This window comes from Leuciscus leuciscus, assembly GCF_965113295.1.
Source record: "Leuciscus leuciscus genome assembly, chromosome: 8".
In the NCBI taxonomy this organism is placed as follows: domain Eukaryota; kingdom Metazoa; phylum Chordata; class Actinopteri; order Cypriniformes; family Leuciscidae; genus Leuciscus; species Leuciscus leuciscus.
Window position 1 is genome coordinate 26,509,610 of NC_138732.1, and position 20,889 is coordinate 26,530,498.

Here is a 20,889-nt window from a genome sequence, read left to right on the forward strand (position 1 = left end):
TTTTTTTGGGATAATATATATTTTCAGGATTCTTTGATGAATAGAAAGTTCAAAAGAACAGCATGTACTTGAAACAGAAATCTTTTGTAACATTTCGAATGTCTTTAATGTCACTTTTGATCAATTTTAACGCATCCTTACTGAATAAAACTATAAAAAATTTGAATGGTACAATACATTTTACATTATCCAAATTAATAATGAATTTACTATGGTAATAAAAGGTAATGGTATGGTAATAATGGACATTTAATATCACAAAAAACAAGAAAGTGCCATGTTTAACATTTAGCACCATGACTAATACCACACTGTAAAAAAAGAAAAGTTGACTTAACTTAAAATTATAAGGCAACTTGCTGCACAGATTTTTTGAGTTGACTCAACCAAAACATCTCTATAGTTGAGTTAACTCAACTATAACATCTCCAGTTGAGTAAACTCTATTAGTTGAGTCAACTAAAAAAATCTGTGCAGCAAGTTGCCTTATAATTTTAGGTTAAGTCAACTTTTCTTTTTTTACAGTGCAAAATATTCTTGTGTGGTACATCCACATTACTATATGACGTTACTATGATTCATTATTTTATTAAAAACAATAAATGTTTAATGTGCATCTCCACAAAAAAAATGTGTATATGTAGTGTATTTTAGTGTATCCCATGTGAACACACAGTACTGTGGAGGGTGTGTGAAATGTGATGATGAAATGTACCTGCGTACACCACTATTCCAGCTGCGTCATCAGTATTTCTCACTGTGCACCCGCGCAGCAGAAGACTATCGATGCCGAAGCCCGTTCTCCTCTTATCAGGCCTCTCCCTGTGACATCAAACACAGCATCTTCCTTAGTCACCCAGACTAATTACCTCAGTGTGTGCCACGTGAGTAACGGGCCAGTCTTTGAATGGAAGAGCAGGATAAGAGCTTTATAATGCTTGGGAACATCACAATCATCTCTCAGCGTGATAAACCAGTTAATATGACTGCAACGGGACCGAAAAAAAGGGCTAAATCGGTTTGTCAGCCTACTTTATTTCCAGGCTGTGTGGGGAAACTTTGCAATGGTAATTCAAACCTCTGATGTTGGTGTAGATGTAGCATCTATGATCTTTGAGCCTTACCCATTATTGTAGACGAATTTATATTTTGTATTTATTATTTATAACAAGATGAATTCAACATGCATCAACCTCTGAAAGTATATTGCAGTGGACTATGGAAGCCCATTTCATGCTTTGGTAAATCATAATAATGACATAGTAAGTAATTATGAGATAAAAAGGCAAAATGATGAGATGAAAAGTCAAAATTTCATATTTATGAGATTTAAAAGTTGAAATTATGAAAAAGCTGACATTATGAGATAAAGTCAAAATTATGACATGCTAAGTCATAATTATGAGACAAAAACCTGTAATTATGAGATACTAAGTAATTATGAGATACAAAATATGAGATACTAAGTAATTATGAGATAAAAAGTAACAAATTATGACATAAAAAGTAAAAAATTATGACATAGTCATATTTATGAGATTAAAAAGTACAAATTATGAGATAAAAGTTAAAATTAAGTCAGAATTACGAGGTGTAGACAAAATTGAAAATTATGAGAAAAAGTGAGAATTATGACTTTTAATTCTCATAATTATGACTTTTAATTCTCATAATTCTCACTTTTTATGTCATATTTATGATGTAAAAAGTCAAAATTATAAGATAAATTAGAAATTATGACATGCTAAGTAATACAGTTATGAGATTAAAAAAACTATTAGGTATAATTAGGTAATTTAAATTTAGTTCTTAATTCTTTGTTTTTATGTCATTATGAGATAAAAAGTCGCAATTATGACAAAAAATGAAATTATGACAAAGTCATAATTTTCACATTTTATGTAATAATTATGATGTAAAAAGTATAAATTATGAGATAAAGTTGAAATTATGACATACTAAGTCATAACTATGACAAAATCTTATTTATGATATTATAACGTCGACATTATGATAAAAAGCCAAAATTATGACTTAAAATAGGGACTTTTTATGTCATAATTTTGACTTTTCATCCCATAATTATGACTTAGTATTTCATGATTTGACTTTTTATTTCGTAATTTTTTTTTTTTCATTTTTATGTTATGATTTACAAAGCATTTTTTCATATGTGGCAGTAATGGGTTCCATAGTGGACAAATGTGTACCTCTCACAAGAAAACTGGTAATGGTTATGTACTTGTTTTTAATTTAAAAAAAGAGAGACGTTAACATGTTTTCCTTTGTGATGCATCAGAGGGTTTAAGAAGTTTCCCTGATTAGGAAATGACAGATGTGAAGGCCAAACAAATTCTGCTCATTGGTGTGGATCTGACAAAAGAGGCAGTCACGATAGAGTCGTGATGTATTTAATCGAGCATGAAATTGAGTGAAATTGATTTCAGATACTCACACATAACCTTTGAACACGTTGAGGTTGTTGTTGGGGTTTTCACACACGACAGTGCTGGAAAATGTTTGAGGTTGGAATGGTTTGCCCTGAAACACATTAGAAAGATACATGCATGATTTCCTCCTTCTATATCCTCATTTTTTAAATTATATTGTAATTTGAACTGACTATCAAGGGCTGTCTAACAAGTCCTACTGTTTGACAGCTACAGTACACGTGGCAAACTGAGCAGTCAGGAACACATGGCCAAAAAAAACATCAACAAATCCTGTACATGTTTGAAGACAGAAGGCAGTGTAACGTGTTTTGTGTGTCACTCAGACTTGTATGTCAGGTATGTGGGTGTTTGGGAGTTTTTAGTTATCTATTGACATGACTCATAATGAAGAGTTATGCTTTTATAAACTTTGTGACCTGACGTGTATAATGAAACTTCAGAAGCTGTCAAAAATAAAGACATTTAAAAGGGTGGTGATTTAAAAAACAAAAAAGATATACACTTCTCTTAAAATTTTTTGGCTTGATTAAGTTTTTTGTTGTTGTTGTTGTTGTTGTTGTTTTTGTTTAGTTTTTTACAAGAAATTAATACTTTTGTTCAGCAAGGATGCATTAAATTGATTGAAAATGGAAAAAAAAGATGTTACAAATGTCAAGAGATGTTACAATGTTACAAAAAGGTTTCTATTTCAAATAAATACTTTTTTATTAAATCATCCTGAAAAAATGCATCATGGATACCATAAAAATATTAAGCAGCACAACTGTTTTATTAACATTATTTTATTCTTGAAACTTCTGGAATATACTTCTGTTGGCTATACCAACAGTCCCGGTAATTATAGTTCTATAGTTATATTATATAATACTATATATTCCACTTGATTTAATACTTTAAACACCTATTTTTATGCATATTTTGTGAAATCGCATGGAAATGCAAAGACGCGCATAAATTCTAAAAATGTGCATAAAAAACGCATGTGCTCGTTTGAGTCGGATTAAAAAAATTATCTGATGGGAAAACATGCGCAGAAACTATGATGGAAACACATTTACAGAATAAATTCCTTGATGCGTTTCAAAACAATAATTTCAGACTCTGCAAAAGGAACGACCTAACTGGACTAACCAGCGGACCAATTATAATTTTTTTGCATAGCATTTTGCATTTGCGTCATCAAAGTGTTTCAGTATAATTCCTTCTCAGAACTCTCTTACACGACTGCATTCCCAAACAGCAGCATCTGCCTCCGAAACCAAGATAACTTTATTGCATTTTATCTGCACGCTCTAATTTGTTACATTCAAAAATGATTATATACAGTGGCATCTCCTAATATTCTAAGTGAAATTTAGCGCCAGTTTATCGAATGTGACGATTTTGTTCTCTTCGACTCGCTTGGATGTACTGTAAAAAAAAAAAATTGCAGCCTTAAATTTGTAAGTACAATCAACTTGGATGTTTCAGTCATTTCAACTTAAATTACATTGAACCGACTTTTGAGTTGAAAAATTGAGTTGAATCTTCGCAAATGTTTTATGCGCTATTCCAATTTTGCATGGAAACATAGCTACTGACATTTATGAATATTTAACTGTGGCACACATTGAGTGTCCTAATGGGCTCATTGTAGCTGTAAGCTTTAGACTTCTCCCAAAGGTATTTCGTGATCGGCAGCGCACTTACCAGAGTAGAAAAGCCAGGCACCACCCTCCTCTGTTTGAGGTTGGTCTCTCCATCCAGATTGGCTGTTTCCATGTGGCACACTCCATTAGGGTCGGACGTGTGCAGGAGCAGGATGTCAGCTGGGATGATCTGGTTAGAGAGCACTCTCACAAAATCCCCCACCCGTACATCCTTCCATCTCCTCTTCACAAAACGCATCTGTTTCCTGTGAGAGGACGAGAATTAATGCCTCACACGGACCTCTTCTGAAGCTGCATGGGGTTTCAGTGTTTGTGCAGTACATATAAATGCACAGACTTGGACTCTGTTAATATGGGTAAGAATACACAGATGTAGATGGCATAATATATGTACAGTATGAAAAATGAATGATTATGAAAAGCAATCACATTCATTGCTAATTTGAGCATGTTATGCCAGGCATCTCACTCCTCAGGTTTTTTATGTGCAACCTAAAACAATAAAACTATGAGTTTGCATCTTCAAGTATGGTTTAATGTCAGCTGTCAACACAGAGCACAAAAGAAAGAAAGAAAGAATAGTGCAGTCACGACGTGATCGTCAGGTATGCGGTTCTGGGTTGGGTGGGTTCTTCACAGACTGACGGCCCTCTTGAGAAAGGTCACTGTCACACCTCACACACAAAGCCTGATGTACAGCTGAGGAGAAGCTTAACATAACTTCAGGGTGCAGCGCCCATGTTCTCTTTACATTGCTGTCAAGTTACATGAATGTAGTCTGACTAAAAACATGTCCAGGTCACATTAATTAGATTCAGTATTTTTACTGTATTACAGGTAAGAATAATATTATATTTTTTTCAAACTACAGGAGTATGAGATTTTTTGCATTGTGACATTATTTTTTATAATAATTAAGCACAATTAAGGACATTAGATTCACATTAAAGTAATATAATATTTTACTGTATTACAAAAAAACAATAATATATATTTTTTCACATTACAGTAATATGATATTATTTTGTATTGTGACTATTTTTTTAATAACAATTAAGCACAAGGACATTAGATTCACATTAATGCAATAATATTTTTTATAATATTATTTTATAAAATTTATAATATAAAATATATATTAACAATTAAGCCCAATTAAGGACATTATATACATATTGGTGTAATTTATTTTTTACTCTATTACCAAAAATAATAATAATATATAATATATTTTTTCACATAACAGTAACATGAGATTATTTTGCATTGTGGCATTGCTTTTACAGCAATTCATTTCAATTAAGGACATTAGATTCACATTAATGCAATATAGTATTTTACTGTATCACAAAAAGTAATAATATGAAATTTTTTTTTTCACATTACAGTAATATGAGATTTTTTGTATTGTAATTTTTTTTTTAAATAAGCCCAATTAATGATCTAAGATTCACATTATTTCAGTGTAGTATTTTTTTACTGTATTACATAAAATGCTATTTATTATAATTTTTCACATTACAGTAATAAGAGATTTTTTTTTTTGCATTACAATAATGAGCAGGGAAAATTATACTTATACTTTTCCTTATGAAAAAAGATGCTGAGTAGTAGTAAGATGATGTTGATTTTCTTTAGATGTTGAGGTACAGTATGATACAACTTGCTGCTGTCAAATTATGGATACATTTACTATTCAAACCCCACTGCTGGCAAATATTGCCCACAAAACAACTTATTTTACCTCATGCAAACCCAGAGGTGGAAAGAGTACTGAAAATTTGTACTCAAGTACAAGTACCGTTACATTGCTGAAATAATACTCAATTACAAGTAAAAGTACTGGTGTCAAAAAAGTAATTAAGTAAAAGTACAAATTACTCTTCTCAAAAACTACTCGGAGTACTAGTTACTAATTACTTTTTAGCTGGCGATAGTTAATGCATTACCAATAAAAATATACAACCAAATCATAGATTTATGTAGAAAATAGCTACTTTTAACACATTTTTACCTTATTGTCGAAGGACATTAATTAGTGGATACTGGAATTTCTAACTTCAATATGACACCTTGAAATATGTCAATATTCAGTAGGCCTAGCCTATAATTTTTAATACCATCGGGAAAACTACTACATACTAAATATTTTAATATCTACATTTTTGTCCATCCATTTTGTCAAGGCAATCATTATTTTCAAGCATTGAAAAGCACAACACTCATTGTAACAGTAATCTATTTGAATGGAAAAGTTTAATTCAAGTCTTCTGAAGAGACACGTCCACTTTATAAGGAGAGATTTTAATTCAGGCTTTTGTTTACATATTTAAACATTGATCAATAACCATTACAATAATCTAATATTTACTCAGTGTATTTGTCTTTACAATAGGGTAACGTGAACTGTTGCAATAGCTCACACACAGCACGAGGAAGCTTGATTTCAATTCAAACTGAATTTAATTTGCAAAAAGACTAGATTTTTCATAACTTTTGACAGCGTTTAATTCAAGAGCATGGAGAGATTGGAGCTGGACGTCATTTGAGTCTGCAGTGAGAACCACTTGGAGAGATTCGCGATTACACATGATATGACACACAGTCCGAGAGCGCACACTCAATATCCGAGTCCAGTTCATTCGTAGCCTACATTTGAGAGCTCGCGTCCAGTTTTCTGCGATTACATGAATGTGCCCTCGCGTTATAATATTGTTCGTGACATTTGCCATTAAAATATGCAATAGAAACTTGCAGGTATTAATAAAATTATGCGTAATAGGCCTACCTGCAATCCCGCGCTGAGGGGAGGCGGGTGTGTCAAACTCGCTGTCGTTGAGATGAGAGAATGAGAACACGCAGCTGGTATCGTATTGGTGTATAGGCCAAAATGAGTATTGACAGATATTTCAGTATTGATATGTATCAAAATATAGATATTTTGACAGTACTACTATGTAGTTTGTTGTTCCAAACTTTCAGTCCAGCCATTAATCACTCTGAGCTCCTCGTCTCCTTCATGATCAGCTCTTCAGAACCTGCTGCGACTGCGGCGGCTTTCATTCAGTCCAAATATCAGGGGTTTTATTGGTCCGTTTACGATCGAATATTTTTATTGGCTACCGAAATGCCATTCAAAGATTTGAATATCAATTCAAATTGTACTCAGTAACGAAATGTGATTTTACAAGTAGCGAAGTAGATTACTTAGCTTAATATGTACTTGAGTACAAGTAAAATTACAGATTTAAAAATATACTCAAAAAAGTACAAGTACCCAAAAAAACGACTTAATTACAGTAACGTGAGTAGTTGTAATTCGTTACTTCCACCTCTGTGCAAACCTAAATCAATTTCAATTATACCACCAAGTGAAGCAAATGAACTAATTATGATGGTTTTTTTACTAATAAAATGGCTGACAAAAGAATATTAGTTCCCCAAATCAGGCAAGACTACAGTTTTGTGCCAAGCAAGCATTTCTCTGAATGAAGTGCCTGATGTCTGTTTCAGATAGTGGCGTGAGATAAATCTTGCGAGGAGCGCTCCTCCAGAAGGACTCACTGTTTGCAGTCTGTGATTAGCGAGACGTCTATTTCTGGCATTTAACTGTCAGTCAAAATGTGTGAGTGTGAAGAAATGATGATGTGTGAGACAAACACCTGCTCTTGAATACTCTATTTTGAACGAGAGTCAACACCTTATGCCATTTCACAGCATTCCACTGCACGCTCAATTTTAACTCAGTTTGTGACGTTCACACAGCGTCTTTAAAGTGAAAAACTACAGTGGCTGAAGATAAAATATGATCGTGCGTGGCAGGCAATTTCATCATGATCATTATCATTTCATCATAATCAATCATAATCACCGGTTCTGCTCTCTAACAGAAAGTCCTCATCCTATCATCTGAGATATGTTTTGAATTCAAGTGTCTCTGGTTTGATATTCATGGCACCTGTTAACTATGAACGACTAGGTGAATCCACAAGCTTTTGTGAGCATTTCAAAACATATTTTTTCAATCTAATTCACCAATATATCTGCATTCCTCTCTGTTAAATGGCAGGGGAGAGACCACAATTTCTTCTAGTTCTCATGACAGGCATCAGACCAGAGAAATGCATACAACACATTAGGTCATGTGTGCTCTAGCAGAAGCGTGACGACCCATACAGTATGTGGGAAAGGTGCATGTACTGTGCTGAAGCTTAACCATTTGTACAAGGTCGGCGTGACTCAACAGGAAGGGAGGCATTACTTACACTGCATCCTACTCACATTTTTGTTATACAAATGCATGTCATGTAAACCTCAAAGCTTGTGAAGTCGGCCAGCCCGACAACTATTTGTTAAAGTTTGCCATTGTTTGCAGCAGATGTATTTCTTAATGAAAGTTTGGGGGCAGTATGTTCTATCACAAGGAAAGGGATCTATAAATAACTACCTGCCACACTCCTGACAATTCTTCCTGGATCCCTCCTCCACACCAACTGCCCCTCTCCTCTCCACACATATTTCCAGGAGCCTGATTATAGACGACAAGCCCAAACCTGCCTTTTTTTTTAGGTATTAGGGGTGTTTGGTAAAGCATGCATCACTATTAATGCCTCCTCAGAATTTTTGAGCCGAATGGATTTTGAACTGAACTGAAATTGTAAGTACAAAATTAATGGTGCCCCAAAGTCACCTTTTTTGATGAATTTCACCATTTTTAAGCCAAAATATTTCATTTAGTAATTTGTGCAGAACCAAGGAGTTTTTGAATGAGTTTGAGCTTCCTCAAGAACCAATGAGGTTCATTCTTGTGTTACGCAGCACGTTTGAGCTTCAGCAAGAACCAATGAGGTTCATTCTCGTGTTACGCAGCACATTTGAGCTTCAGCAAGAACCAATGAGATTCATTCTCGTGTTACGCAGCACGTTTGAGCTTCAGAAAGAACCAATGAGGTCCATTCTCGTGTTACGAAGCGTGTTTGAGCTTCAGAAAGAACCAATGAGGTTCATTCTCGTGTTACGCAGCACGTTTGAGCTTCAGAAAGAACCAATGAGGTTCATTCTCGTGTTACGCAGCACGTTTAGCTTCAGAAAGAACCAATGAGGTTCATTCTCCTGTTACGCAGCGCATTTGAGCTTCAGCAAGAGGTTTGTTCTTACGCGTTAAGTAGGTTCGGTTAAGCTTATGTTTATGTTTGCTGATCAATGTTTTTATGAATAAAAGCCTAAATTAAATATGTTCACCATATAAAGCGATCGAGTCTCTTCAGAAAATTTGGACTTAACTGCTCAATTCATATGGATTAGTTTTAAGATCGCTTTATTAACTTTTTGTAGTGTCAAAGTGGTGGTTGCGTAGCTGTCAATGGAGGGACAGAAAGCTCTCAGATTTCATAAAAAAATAACTTAATTTGTGTTCCGAAGATGAACAAAAGTCTTACGGGTTTGGAACGACATGAGGGTGAGTAATTGATTACAGAATTTACATTTTTGGGTGAACTATCCCTTTAACTGCTTCTACTTACTATATAGTTAGGGTTATTTGCTTGTAATTATGCATAATTTATAGTTATTACTATAGTTACTACATGTAACATGTAACAAGGACACTGTAAAACAAAGTGTTACTAAATAAAATCAAATACATTTTAAATATAAATTTTACAACAACATAACTGCAGAGATTTCGCATTTAATTAAATATGTACACGTTAATAATGTATGTTCTCACTTCGGTTCATAATTAAGTGAATAATTCATTCATTATTCTATTATAAATAATAATAGTTGTTTTTATTTGGGGTTGGGGTTTTCATAACACAAGCAGTGTTACCAAAAAGTTAATTCTGATGTATTCCATGCAGGGCGATCACTGGAAGTCGAGATCAGTTAGATCATACTTAGTATGGGATTTGAAAACCACTCTAAGTAGGCCTGTTACACTTCATTGAGTAACCCATCACAAATCTAGGCAGCAACCACCTAGCAACCATCCAGCACACTCTAGCAAAACTCAAGCAACCCCCGAGAACATGTTAGCAACTGCATAGCAACACCCTGGCAACCATTCACAACACCCTATCATCATGGTGGTTAGTTTTGCATGTATAAGCATGACTCATGCTTTCTTCAGAAACTGTAAAAATCCTGTTTAAATGAATGTGATGACTAGCTACTTATTTTCTTAAACATTCCACAGCAGTAAAAATTCACAGCAGGAGAGAATTAAACAGCTAAGATGGAATAAGCATCACTTTGTCTGTCCTGAGCTGTTTTAATGAAAGGGGGTTTGACTATGTGTGTGAACAATATTATAAAACTCTCTCCCTTTGGGGTAGAATAGGAACTAATCAATCATAACCGCTGGAGGAAAGCACCACGGTTCATTCAGTCCGAATATGGGAGGGAAACGTGCACATTACAAGCATTAGTAACACTGTACAGTGTAAAAGCGTGTGAAGTATTAGATTAGCGTAATGATATTGTTGCTTTCAGACAGACGGTTCCCTTGTGGAGCCAGTGGAACGAGGGATTGTCTGACTGCTGGGAACCGTTGGAAATTGAATTGTTTATTTATGGGTATGAAACTCCAGCATGATAAAACAATGTCATAAAGAGAAAGCAGCCCTAGCAAAGAAACTGAATGAAAACATTGCTACTGGTTGTCATGCATCATGGTGCATAAGCGCAATAGATGTTGCCTGTATATTTATTCTCTTGAAATCACATGCAAGACTAAACAATGCATTTTACTTACGAAATGTGGCGTACTTAAGCAATATCACATTATTGTGATTTTAATATTGCTTTTATGGCATAACAATTCAATAAACAAGAACTTAATATTGAGCTACTTCCATTTTAGACACTATATTGCCAGTTACTTTGTCTGTTTTTATCCCGCCAACAAAAACACTTCAAAGCAAAGCCACAGCAGATTCAACTGACACTGTAAGCAACACATTGTACTGGTATTTCGTTCCTGAACGAATCAGCGAATGAACCGGTTAAGTAAATTATTCAATGACTCACTCATATGAATCAGAGTTTTTGAACGAATCAGTTAAAAAAAATACGATTTAATGACTCACTAATAAAGACTTGTCGCCACCTACTGGCATAACATAAGTGACTGAAAATCATGATTTTGCAAACTGGTGTTTGTTACAATAATATTTTAACTTATCATCATGATCATCAACACATATTTGTTGCTTAAATAGTTTTACAGTTTACTACACTTGTTATTCTTCTAGTTATTTACTCATAGCTAATGACGGGAGAAACTGAGAATTTTTAAACTCTGAATCAATTGAACCAATCGCTTCTCAGAATGAATCAGTGTTTCGAAGCGCTCAAAACGCCAGAAGCTGGCGACCTGCAGGTCAAAACAATGTAAATACTACGAAAACTCAACCCAAACATGCATACATCTTTTACTAACCAATTGCAAATGTTTTCTTGAAAGTCTAATCTATTAAATGTAATTTACAAAATCACCAAATAACTTTAAATATGAAATATTTGTTCTTTTATTAATTTGTCTGTCTTGTTTTGTGTGTTTTTAGAGGGCTTGGCTAATCAGGCCAATAAGAGACAATTAATTACTGCTCTTCCCTTTTTCTTATACAAATACGCCATTAAAAATGTCTACACAACAAAACTGATCCAGATAACCCTAGAAACTGGTTCAAGGGTTACCTGCAATGTTTCAAAAGATTTTGACGCACAGAACTACGAAGCTTCACAAAGCAGTGTTTCAAAAGCACCCATCACTACCTATAGCAGCTAATGAATCTGAAGCAAATAGTTGATACTTTCACATTGAAAAATAAGGTGAAAAATGCCATATTCTAAAAGAAAATTTTCAACAGCTGGAAGAAACTGCTATCCAGGCATTCTCTGTACCTCATATAGGCTAGCATTTAATACAATCATGCCAAAATGCTACAATGGTTGATCTGATCACAGATAGGGTTGCAGGAATGAGGTCTCATCTCTAACTGAATGGTGCTGTGCTAACAACCGTGTGCTGAAATGAACTTACATCATCAAAAAAGCTCACCAAAGGCTCTTCTTCCTATGACAGCTCTAAAAGTTTTGAGGTATCAAAGACGGATGGAAAGCGTATTAACTTTTTCAATCACACAGTGGTATGGAAACTCCACAGATCAGCAGAGGAAGTTGGAATACGGTTTTGTGCTCCCTGCTTCAAAAAGTATTGACTACGATCTCAAAGTAAGGCCGGAAAATTCAGGATTCTACACACAATAATACCTACCGCAACATCGCTTACTATAAGACTGTCCAAAATCCTAATTCCTTCACTTACACTGTAAAAAGTGGCAACCTACAGTTGTTACCGTAAAGAGCTACTTATACCTGATTTAAAAAAATAAAAACTAGTTTGTTTTGTATAAATAATGGGTAAAACTTAAGTTTAGGGTCAAATTATCTCTATTAACTCGTTGCGTATTAGCATGCATATTACTCTAATACTGGTTGTTTATTAGTACTTGTACAGAACATATTAATGCCTTATTTTGCATGACCATTATTCTACATCCTGTAATCCTACCTAATACCTAAACTTAACAACTTCCTTACTAACTATTAATAAGCCGTAATTAGGAGTTTGTTGAGGCAAAAGTCGTAGTTAATAGTTAGTTAATAGTGAGAATTGGACCCTAATCTAAAGTGTGACCAAATCATGCATTTAGGTTGAGTCAGTGATGTTATAAGGATATTTTGACCATTTTTAGGTTACCATTTTTTTCAGTGTATGAACCTGGATATATTTTATGTAGCCTATACATACAATGGTCAGAATTATTGGCACCCCTGGTAAATATGATCAAAGATGGCTGTAAAAATAAATTGCATTGTTTATCCTTTTGATCTTGCAGTCAAAAAATTCACAAAAATCTAACCTTTCATTGAAGTAAAAGAGTAAAAGTAAAAGGAATTGGGGGGTACATCACATTATGAAATAAATGTGTGTTTTTTTTTCCCAAACTCATTGGCCATAATTGGCACCCTATTATTAAATACTTTTTGCAACCTCCTTTTCCAAGATAACAGCTCTGAGTCTTCTCCTATAATGCCTGATGAGTTTGGAGAACACCTGACAAGAGATCAGAGACCATTCCTCCATACAGAATCTCTCCAGATCCTTCAGATTTCCAGATCCATGTTGGCGCTTCTTCTCTTCAGTTCACCACACTCATTCTCTATAGGGTTCAGGTCAGGGGACTGGGACGGTCATGGCAGAAGCTTCATTTTGTGCTCAGTGACACATTCTTGTGTTGATTTTGATGTTTGTTTTGGATCGTTGTCCTGATGGAAGATCCAAGCGCGGCCCATTATAAGATTTCTAGGAGATGCCGTCAGGTTTTGATTTTTTATCTGTTGGTATTTGCTAGAAACAATGATACCAAGTGTCTCAACATGAAGATGTCCAGGACCTCCAGCAAAACAAAATAGACCCACAACATTAAAAATCCAGCTGTTTATTTAACCGTGGACATGGGGTACTTCTTATCCCTGTTTGCACCAAATCCATCTGGTGTGTTCGTATTCGCTGCCAAAAAGTTATTTTTTTAAGTTTCATCTGACCACAAAATCCGGTCCCGCTGAAGTTCCAGTCGTGTCTGACAACTGAATTTGCTGGAGTTTGTTTTGGATGAGCGAAGAGGATTTTTCTTGAAACCCTCCCAAACATCATGAGGTGATGTAGGGGTGTTTGGTTTGTATTTTTAGGCTTTCTGACCCCAAGACTCAACTAATCTCTGCAATTCTCCATCTGTGATCCTTGGAGAGTCTTTGGCCCCTCAAACTTCCCTCCTCGCCATGCATTAAGACATTATAGACACTATGATAGACATAGACATAGACATTATAATCTTCCTGGCAGATTCGTAACATCTTTAGTTGATTGATACTTCTTAATTATTGCCCTGATGGTGGAAATGGGAATGTTCAATGCTTTAGTTATTTTCTTACAGCCAATTTCTATTTTGCAAAGCTCAAGAATCATTTGCTGCACATCAGAACTATATTCAGTGGTTTTACTCATTGTAATGGTGATAATGTGATAATGTGAGTTTCACCCCACTTTCCATTCTTTTACTTCAATGAAAGGTTAGATTTTTGCGATTTTTTTTAATGAAAAATCAAAAGGATAAACAATGCAGATTTATTTTTACAGCCATCTTTGTTCATATTTACCAGGGGTGCCAATAATTCTGACCAAAACTGTATTTTATGTACCTGCATCTGTATGATTACAACTTATATTTAAGCTACAATTCAGGCTGCATCCACTGTAATGCCACTCCATTTTACTGACAAGATCTGAAGACAAACAATCATGCACTGATATACTACTATAAGCCCAGAAACAAATAAATGTATATGGTCAGTGAATAAATACATTTAGAATTCATGTTAAAATGATCTGAATATAATATAACCCAGCTGTCCAAAACTGAGACATGATTAAAACAACAGCAAAGCACATATTGTGAATAATAGAAATGGTAAAATGGGTAGTTTTTCCAACACCCCCTCTGGGCATGACAGGCACTTCAGGACAGTTTGAGTTTCGACTGACCCGAGCCAGTTCCTGCCCCTGTGTTGCTGGGCCACCTGGGCTCCCCCGTATGGAAACACTTCGGGAATCACAAAATGGAGCAGCGGCTTAGCTCAAAATAAAATGAAAGAGACTAAGTAACCATGGCAATAAGTGATGGATTTGGAATCTCTTTTGGAAGTAAAAATATATCTCAGGGTGTACCTGTGACTGCAGCGAAATCTCTCTCCCTCTCTCTCTCTCTCCCCCTCTCTCTCTCTCTCTCTCTCTCTCTCTCTCTCTCTCTCTCGCCCCTAGTCTCTCAGTCCTTCCACCTCTCAAGTGTGGTGAATTACTAATTTTTTCCCACCAGCTATTCAGTCATTTTAAAATAGATCTAAATGATGCCTCTCTGTCTACCCCTCTGATGCAACACAATGATGAGGATCTCGTCAAAATGCACACAATGCGTTGGATGCAAGACATTGTGCTGCTCTTCAAAAGAAGGAAAAAAATCTCCCACACAAATTTTATTTCTAGGTCAAAAATTCCCATGGGGTTTCGAAACACAGATGAAGTGAAACACAAATTCAAGCGAGCCTGCACCACGACACTGCTCACAGAAAGATGGGGCGAGAGAGAGAGAGAGAGAGAGAGAGAGAGGCAAGAAAGAGTGCAGAGAGCAAGAGAGACATTTGATGTAGTCACTGTATAGTCACCAGCAACTTCATCTTATTTATTTTTATATATTTATAAAAACCTCTACCAATTTTCCAGTGTAATACACCCAACAAGGAATGCAAAAACCGTTCTGTTCAGACGGCTAAATGATTAATGAGCACCCATCTGCACTACAGTATTCATCAAGTATGTTAGTCTATGTAAATAAATCCTAAACGGTCGCATTTTTAAGATGCTATGTAGGCTTATAGTGAAAAGAAGATTCACTTTTTAAAATGTGTCTTGCAATTGACCCTTCGCAAAGACCCCTCCCCCTTAGTTACTGTTGCTAGGTTCGACAAGCTTTGATGCTCTCTCACGTCACACATAATTATCTCACGCAGTGAAAAATACATTGCGGAGCAAAGAGGACACTAACAACGCACCGACAGACAAGACACGAGTTTCAAACACGAGTTAAATGTTACAATTCCCCCGGGTTAGTTGTAACATACCCTGGGGTGAGATGTAACATTATGATATCCAGCGTTGTGATATATAACATTATGAAATTATAATATAACATTTGGTTTTGCTGCTCCAAATGATTGGAATGCGCTACAACAGTCATTGGAATTTGAGTCATTTATTTCAATCTCTGCTTTAAAAACTATTAGGGAGTGTTTTTATCACAACTTGTAAATGTTTTAAATGAATCTATATGTCTGTCTGTGTGTGTATTGTAATATGTTAGTATGTTCTGCCAGGCTGTTATTGAAAATAAGAACTTGTTCTTAAATGACTTGCTTGGTTAAATAGATTAAATTTAAATGAAATAAGGATTATGGGGGAAATGTGTTTGGGAACCCTTGCATTAGCATCATCAAACTGAATAATCTGCATGTGTGTGTGAGAGAATGTTTGTTACTGTCTGTCATAATTGGCATTAATAAAATGCCATACAATTTTGCCACAGATCTTACAGACTTTCCCAGCTCTTACATATCATCTGATGCTCTCTTCAAAATGCTGAGAGACACCCCTCAGTTAGACCTAGGCACACTGAAATTCAAAGAAAACATATTAATACAACTAAAAATGTACTTGGGCTAGGTTGTAACATGCTTCTTTGATGTTACAACTAACCCATGTCTTGTAGCCATGAACTAGCTCACCTTACATCTGACAGCCAAATCATTAGTACTAACAACTACACAGATACGCTATAAACATAAAGTGAAAAAAGTTACTTTCTTACATTAAAATGAGTTCTTTAATGAATTGGGACAGATCGCTGTAGCACCTCAGTTCAAGCGGCACGTGAACCGATCATCTCTCCCTACTAGTTATAGCACAAAATAAGCATGAAGATGAATGAACATCAGAAGGTATGTTGATTCAACCATGAAAATACGTCAATAGACACCATTTTTCAAAATTAAGTCCACCGATCGTTAATCTTTGAACTCTCCTGTCTGGTTTGTTTGTCAGACAAAATGGATTCAGTGTTATGATTGGTCAGATCACCTGCCAACCAGACTCTCAGCGAAAGGTGAAAAGAGTGCATTAGCGCCAGCCCTCTTTTTCATCTGTGCTGGTTCCAGAAGTATTTTTCTCTTTCATGTTTCCCAATGGGATTTTTTAAAGTCTTTGTTAAAAAGTTATAAGCCATGATATCATTTTATACCTTTATAAATTACCGTTCAAAATCAATTTCCCTATGGAGAAAATGAATGACCTTTTTACTTCCAGACTGTTGCTCTCTATTCCTATGTTCTATTCAAATTTTTTTTAAAGGGGTCATGACATGAGAAATCAAATTTGTACAAATAAAATCTACATATAAGAGGTCTTTGTATCATCAAACCATCCTGCAAGTTTCACAGTGGGGTCTGTGGCTTCATATGGGCAAGTATATTTGCATATGACTGCCTCCAGAGCTAGACAATGACGAATCATCGCACCATAGTGGGGCGCCCACTAGCATTCAGTCACTTAAAGGATAATTCCGTTATTTAACATCTTGAGTCTATTTTGTAGTTTGTTTTGGATGAACTAGAGTGGTGGACACAGAAATTTTGACGATGGGTCCTGTCTCGACTTTTTGACTCTTTTAGAATCGCCTTTGACCGCTTCAGAGTGGCTGTCTATGGACATGCACGAACATGTCCTTAAAACAACCCTTAACGTTCGTTTTCAAAACTGTGCAACTCACCGAGTGGTTAGTGGTGTTCGTTGATGATTAAAAACAAGTAGCGTAGCGAAATACAGTTTCTGTCGTGTTTTATTTGTCATTTTCTAAAATCCCATTGATTTCTGTTGGAGGACTCATTGCTCGTTGATATTACTGCGCTACCGGAAACGGAAAAGGGGGCTGTTTACATTTGGTTGTAGTCTTTTTGCTCAGTTCTCCGTCTCTCAGAAGGTTAGCGTGAGCAGAGAAACTGTGCTCTATGCGCTAGACACCGAGTTCAGTACAGCGTCCTTGTACGGCAAAGTGATTGTCGCCATCAAGTGGTCAGGAGTGTGCTAACGCTTCAGACTCAAATATCGAGCGGAAGTTTATACGCGGTTGTGAGGTATCTGAAAAAATAGTTCCACTATAGCAAATAACACGGATTGAAATCATACATTGCGCCGATATATTTGTTTTTAATCATCAACGAACACCACTAACCACTCGGTGAGTTGCACAGTTTTGAAAACGAACGTTAAGGGTTGTTTTAAGGACATGTTCGTGCATGTCCATAGACAGCCACTCTGAAGCGGTCAAAGCCGATTCTAAAAGAGTCAAAAAGTCGAGACAGGACCCATCTTCAAAATTTCTGTGTCCACCACTCTAGTTCATCCATAACAAACTACAAAATAGACTCAAGGTGTTAAATACCGGAATTATCCTTTAACGACTGATACTTGCCTGCACTGGATGTGAGCGTCACGTCAGAAGCAAATAGAACCCATTATAATCACTGACGCTGTCTACTCTGGATACAGTTTACAGATCCGCGTTGAGTTTCTGACAAGTGTATGTTCGTTTTATATGCATAATGTTTTCAAAACACCAACTCGTGTACAATAACGAGTGGGTATTGATACTGTTTCCTATGCAATGATGTTAGCCAATCACAACAGTGGCCGTTTACTGACAAGCCTTAAAGGAGCTGCCCCTTAAAAAACGGATCATTTCAGACAGAGGGTCAAAATGAGCATATATATATGTGTGTGTGTGTGTGTGTGTGTGTGTGTGTGTGTGTGTGTGTGTGTGTGTGTGTGTGTGTGTGTGTGTGTGTGTGTGTGTGTGTGTGTGTGTGTGTGTGTGTGTGTGTGTGTGTGTGTGGAAAAAGTATTAACATTATAAGTGAACCTCAGGGAGCATATTAAGATAATAATTTAAAAAATCAATGTCATGACCCCTTTAATGCAATTTTTGAATGTGTTGTGTAAATGAACCATTTAAATGTTTCATCTCACTGTTCGTTAGTATTCAGCATTAATTTTTAGCACCTTAGCAGTTTTTCAGCATTTCAGAATTGATCCGATGGTAGGAAAGTGCCTTATGGAATGCAGGGTGCATGAATAAATACATTTTTATAGTGTTCATTTTGCTTGTTTTAAAATAATTCGTTTTAGTTCAAATGAAGCATGGCTAATTTATTTAATAAATACATTTTATTAGCTACATTAATTCAATATGTCAATAAAAGTTTGAAAATAATCAGCTTTATCATAATTACAGAAGAAATAGGCCTGGGCTTGGAATATTATGTTCTACAACAGGGGGCAATAAGGTTGAGAACTGCTACATTAAAGTAACATGTTCAACTGCAGCCCTATAATATATTTTAATAGTAATATTTTATGAATATTAACCATATACTGTATTTTCACTTCACAGTTATACACCAATGACGTGCAAGCTGTTTACCTGCTGAATATGAAGCAAGGCATATTGTTGAGCTGCTGGTCACTCTGGTACCTCCGGAAATCCTCCCAACCATCCTTGACAGCAGTCAGTGCCAGGATGACACAAATGGGAATGAGAGCCACCTCCGGCTGGAACGCGTTCACCACCGGGACGAAATTCAAGATGGCCAGGCCCACAAAATAAACGTTGGCCATACGGTGGAACTGCTCGAATAAGTTCATAGGGATGAAAGACCAAAGTGTATATTTGTTGGTTTTGATCGTGTTGCCCTCATACTGGCGGTTCGGCTGGTCACGCTTCTTCAGATCTTCAAAGGGCAGGTTGGAGACCACCTTCCTGATGGGTCTGTCCCGGTCCCTGTGCCTCGCCCAGCCCTGCCAAAGAAGGGTCAAAGGGTTTGTCCAGGTCATGATGTCTCAGCCAAAATAAAGATGCCCCGCATGACACTTAGATCTGGTGCTTTAATATGAATCCTGCAGCTACTAAAATTTATAAGAAGCTGCCCTTTATGCCTCTCACATCACCTGTACGAGTGAGAAATGCGGAACAAAAGAAAGAGAGAGTGAGTCAGAAAGCGAAAGAGAGAGAGAGAGAGAGAGAGCAAGAAAATGTGGGTTGAGACTACACCTGTTAAACTCCCCTGACCGCCCTCTATGGGAACAAACACCTGTCTGAGGTGAAGGTATGCTGTCAGAGCACCGTATGCCACAGATACAGCGCCAGAATCAAAGCTTGATATAAAGATTCAAAGACACAACGGCACCCCAGTGACCCAATTACATTAATCAAAGCTCTGAGCAGGATATACTCAAGCTCACTGCAGTCATCCGCATAAATAATAGTGCATGTTCACTGCAGACACAGTGTTCACATCAGAAGGACATTTTGTTAATTAAGTTAAAAAGAAAATTATAAAATGATTTGATTTGAAGATTTATGCTTAAATGCTTGAAATTAGATTTCTACAGTACACTCTCAGAAAAAAAAAAAGGTACAAAAGCAGTCACTGGGGTGGTATCTTTTCAAAAAGTGTATGTTTTTTAACCCCTGAAGGGTGCAAATAAATACCTTAAAGGTACATAATAGTACATAAAGTGTACCACCCTAGTGACAGCTTTGTATCTTTTGGTACAAAATGGATTTCTTTTCAAAACAATCATTTCTATTATATATACAGTATCTATATTTTTTTTAGTTGAGGAATTTAATTGAAGATTGTGAAGGAAAAAATCTAGTCTTCATGTGAACTTTCAGTGCTGTTTCAAATGCATCCCAGGATGCACCTTGTGATGCTGGTTAGAGAAAGAGTGGCTGCATCTGAAATCGCATACTTCCCTACTATGTAGTGGGCGAAAAACAGTATGTGACAAAAGAAATACTCATAAAAGAGTAGGCAAAAAGTACCCGGATGACCCACTACTTTCCGGTGAGATTCTGAAGTGTGCATATGATGGACACTTTACTATCCCATGAGGACACGGGAGAGGATTTGTGAACGGAAGTGAAGCAACGTATCTGACGTTGGTAGGTCACATGACAATGCATGGCGAATGTAGTACGTCCAGATTATATTCACACTACATAGAACATACTTTTTTCTTGTCGTGAAGTAATTGCTTATTCAAAATAAGTACC

At 36.0% G+C, this 20,889-nt stretch overlaps 1 protein-coding gene across 1 annotated transcript in view; it reads right to left on the bottom strand.

The window, feature by feature from the left end:
* Positions 1 to 19,752, bottom strand: part of atp10b (ATPase phospholipid transporting 10B) — a 42,670-nt gene extending 22,918 nt beyond the window's left edge. The window contains exons 1-4 of the mRNA XM_082177717.1: positions 19,255 to 19,752; positions 4,143 to 4,347; positions 2,456 to 2,541; positions 716 to 822 (exon numbers count right to left, since the gene is read on the bottom strand). Coding sequence (XP_082033843.1) covers positions 716 to 822; positions 2,456 to 2,541; positions 4,143 to 4,347; positions 19,255 to 19,664 — 808 coding nt within the window. The 5' untranslated portion in view covers positions 19,665 to 19,752. The remainder of the gene's footprint in view (positions 1 to 715; positions 823 to 2,455; positions 2,542 to 4,142; positions 4,348 to 19,254) is intronic.
* Between the last annotated feature and the right edge of the window lie 1,137 nt (positions 19,753 to 20,889).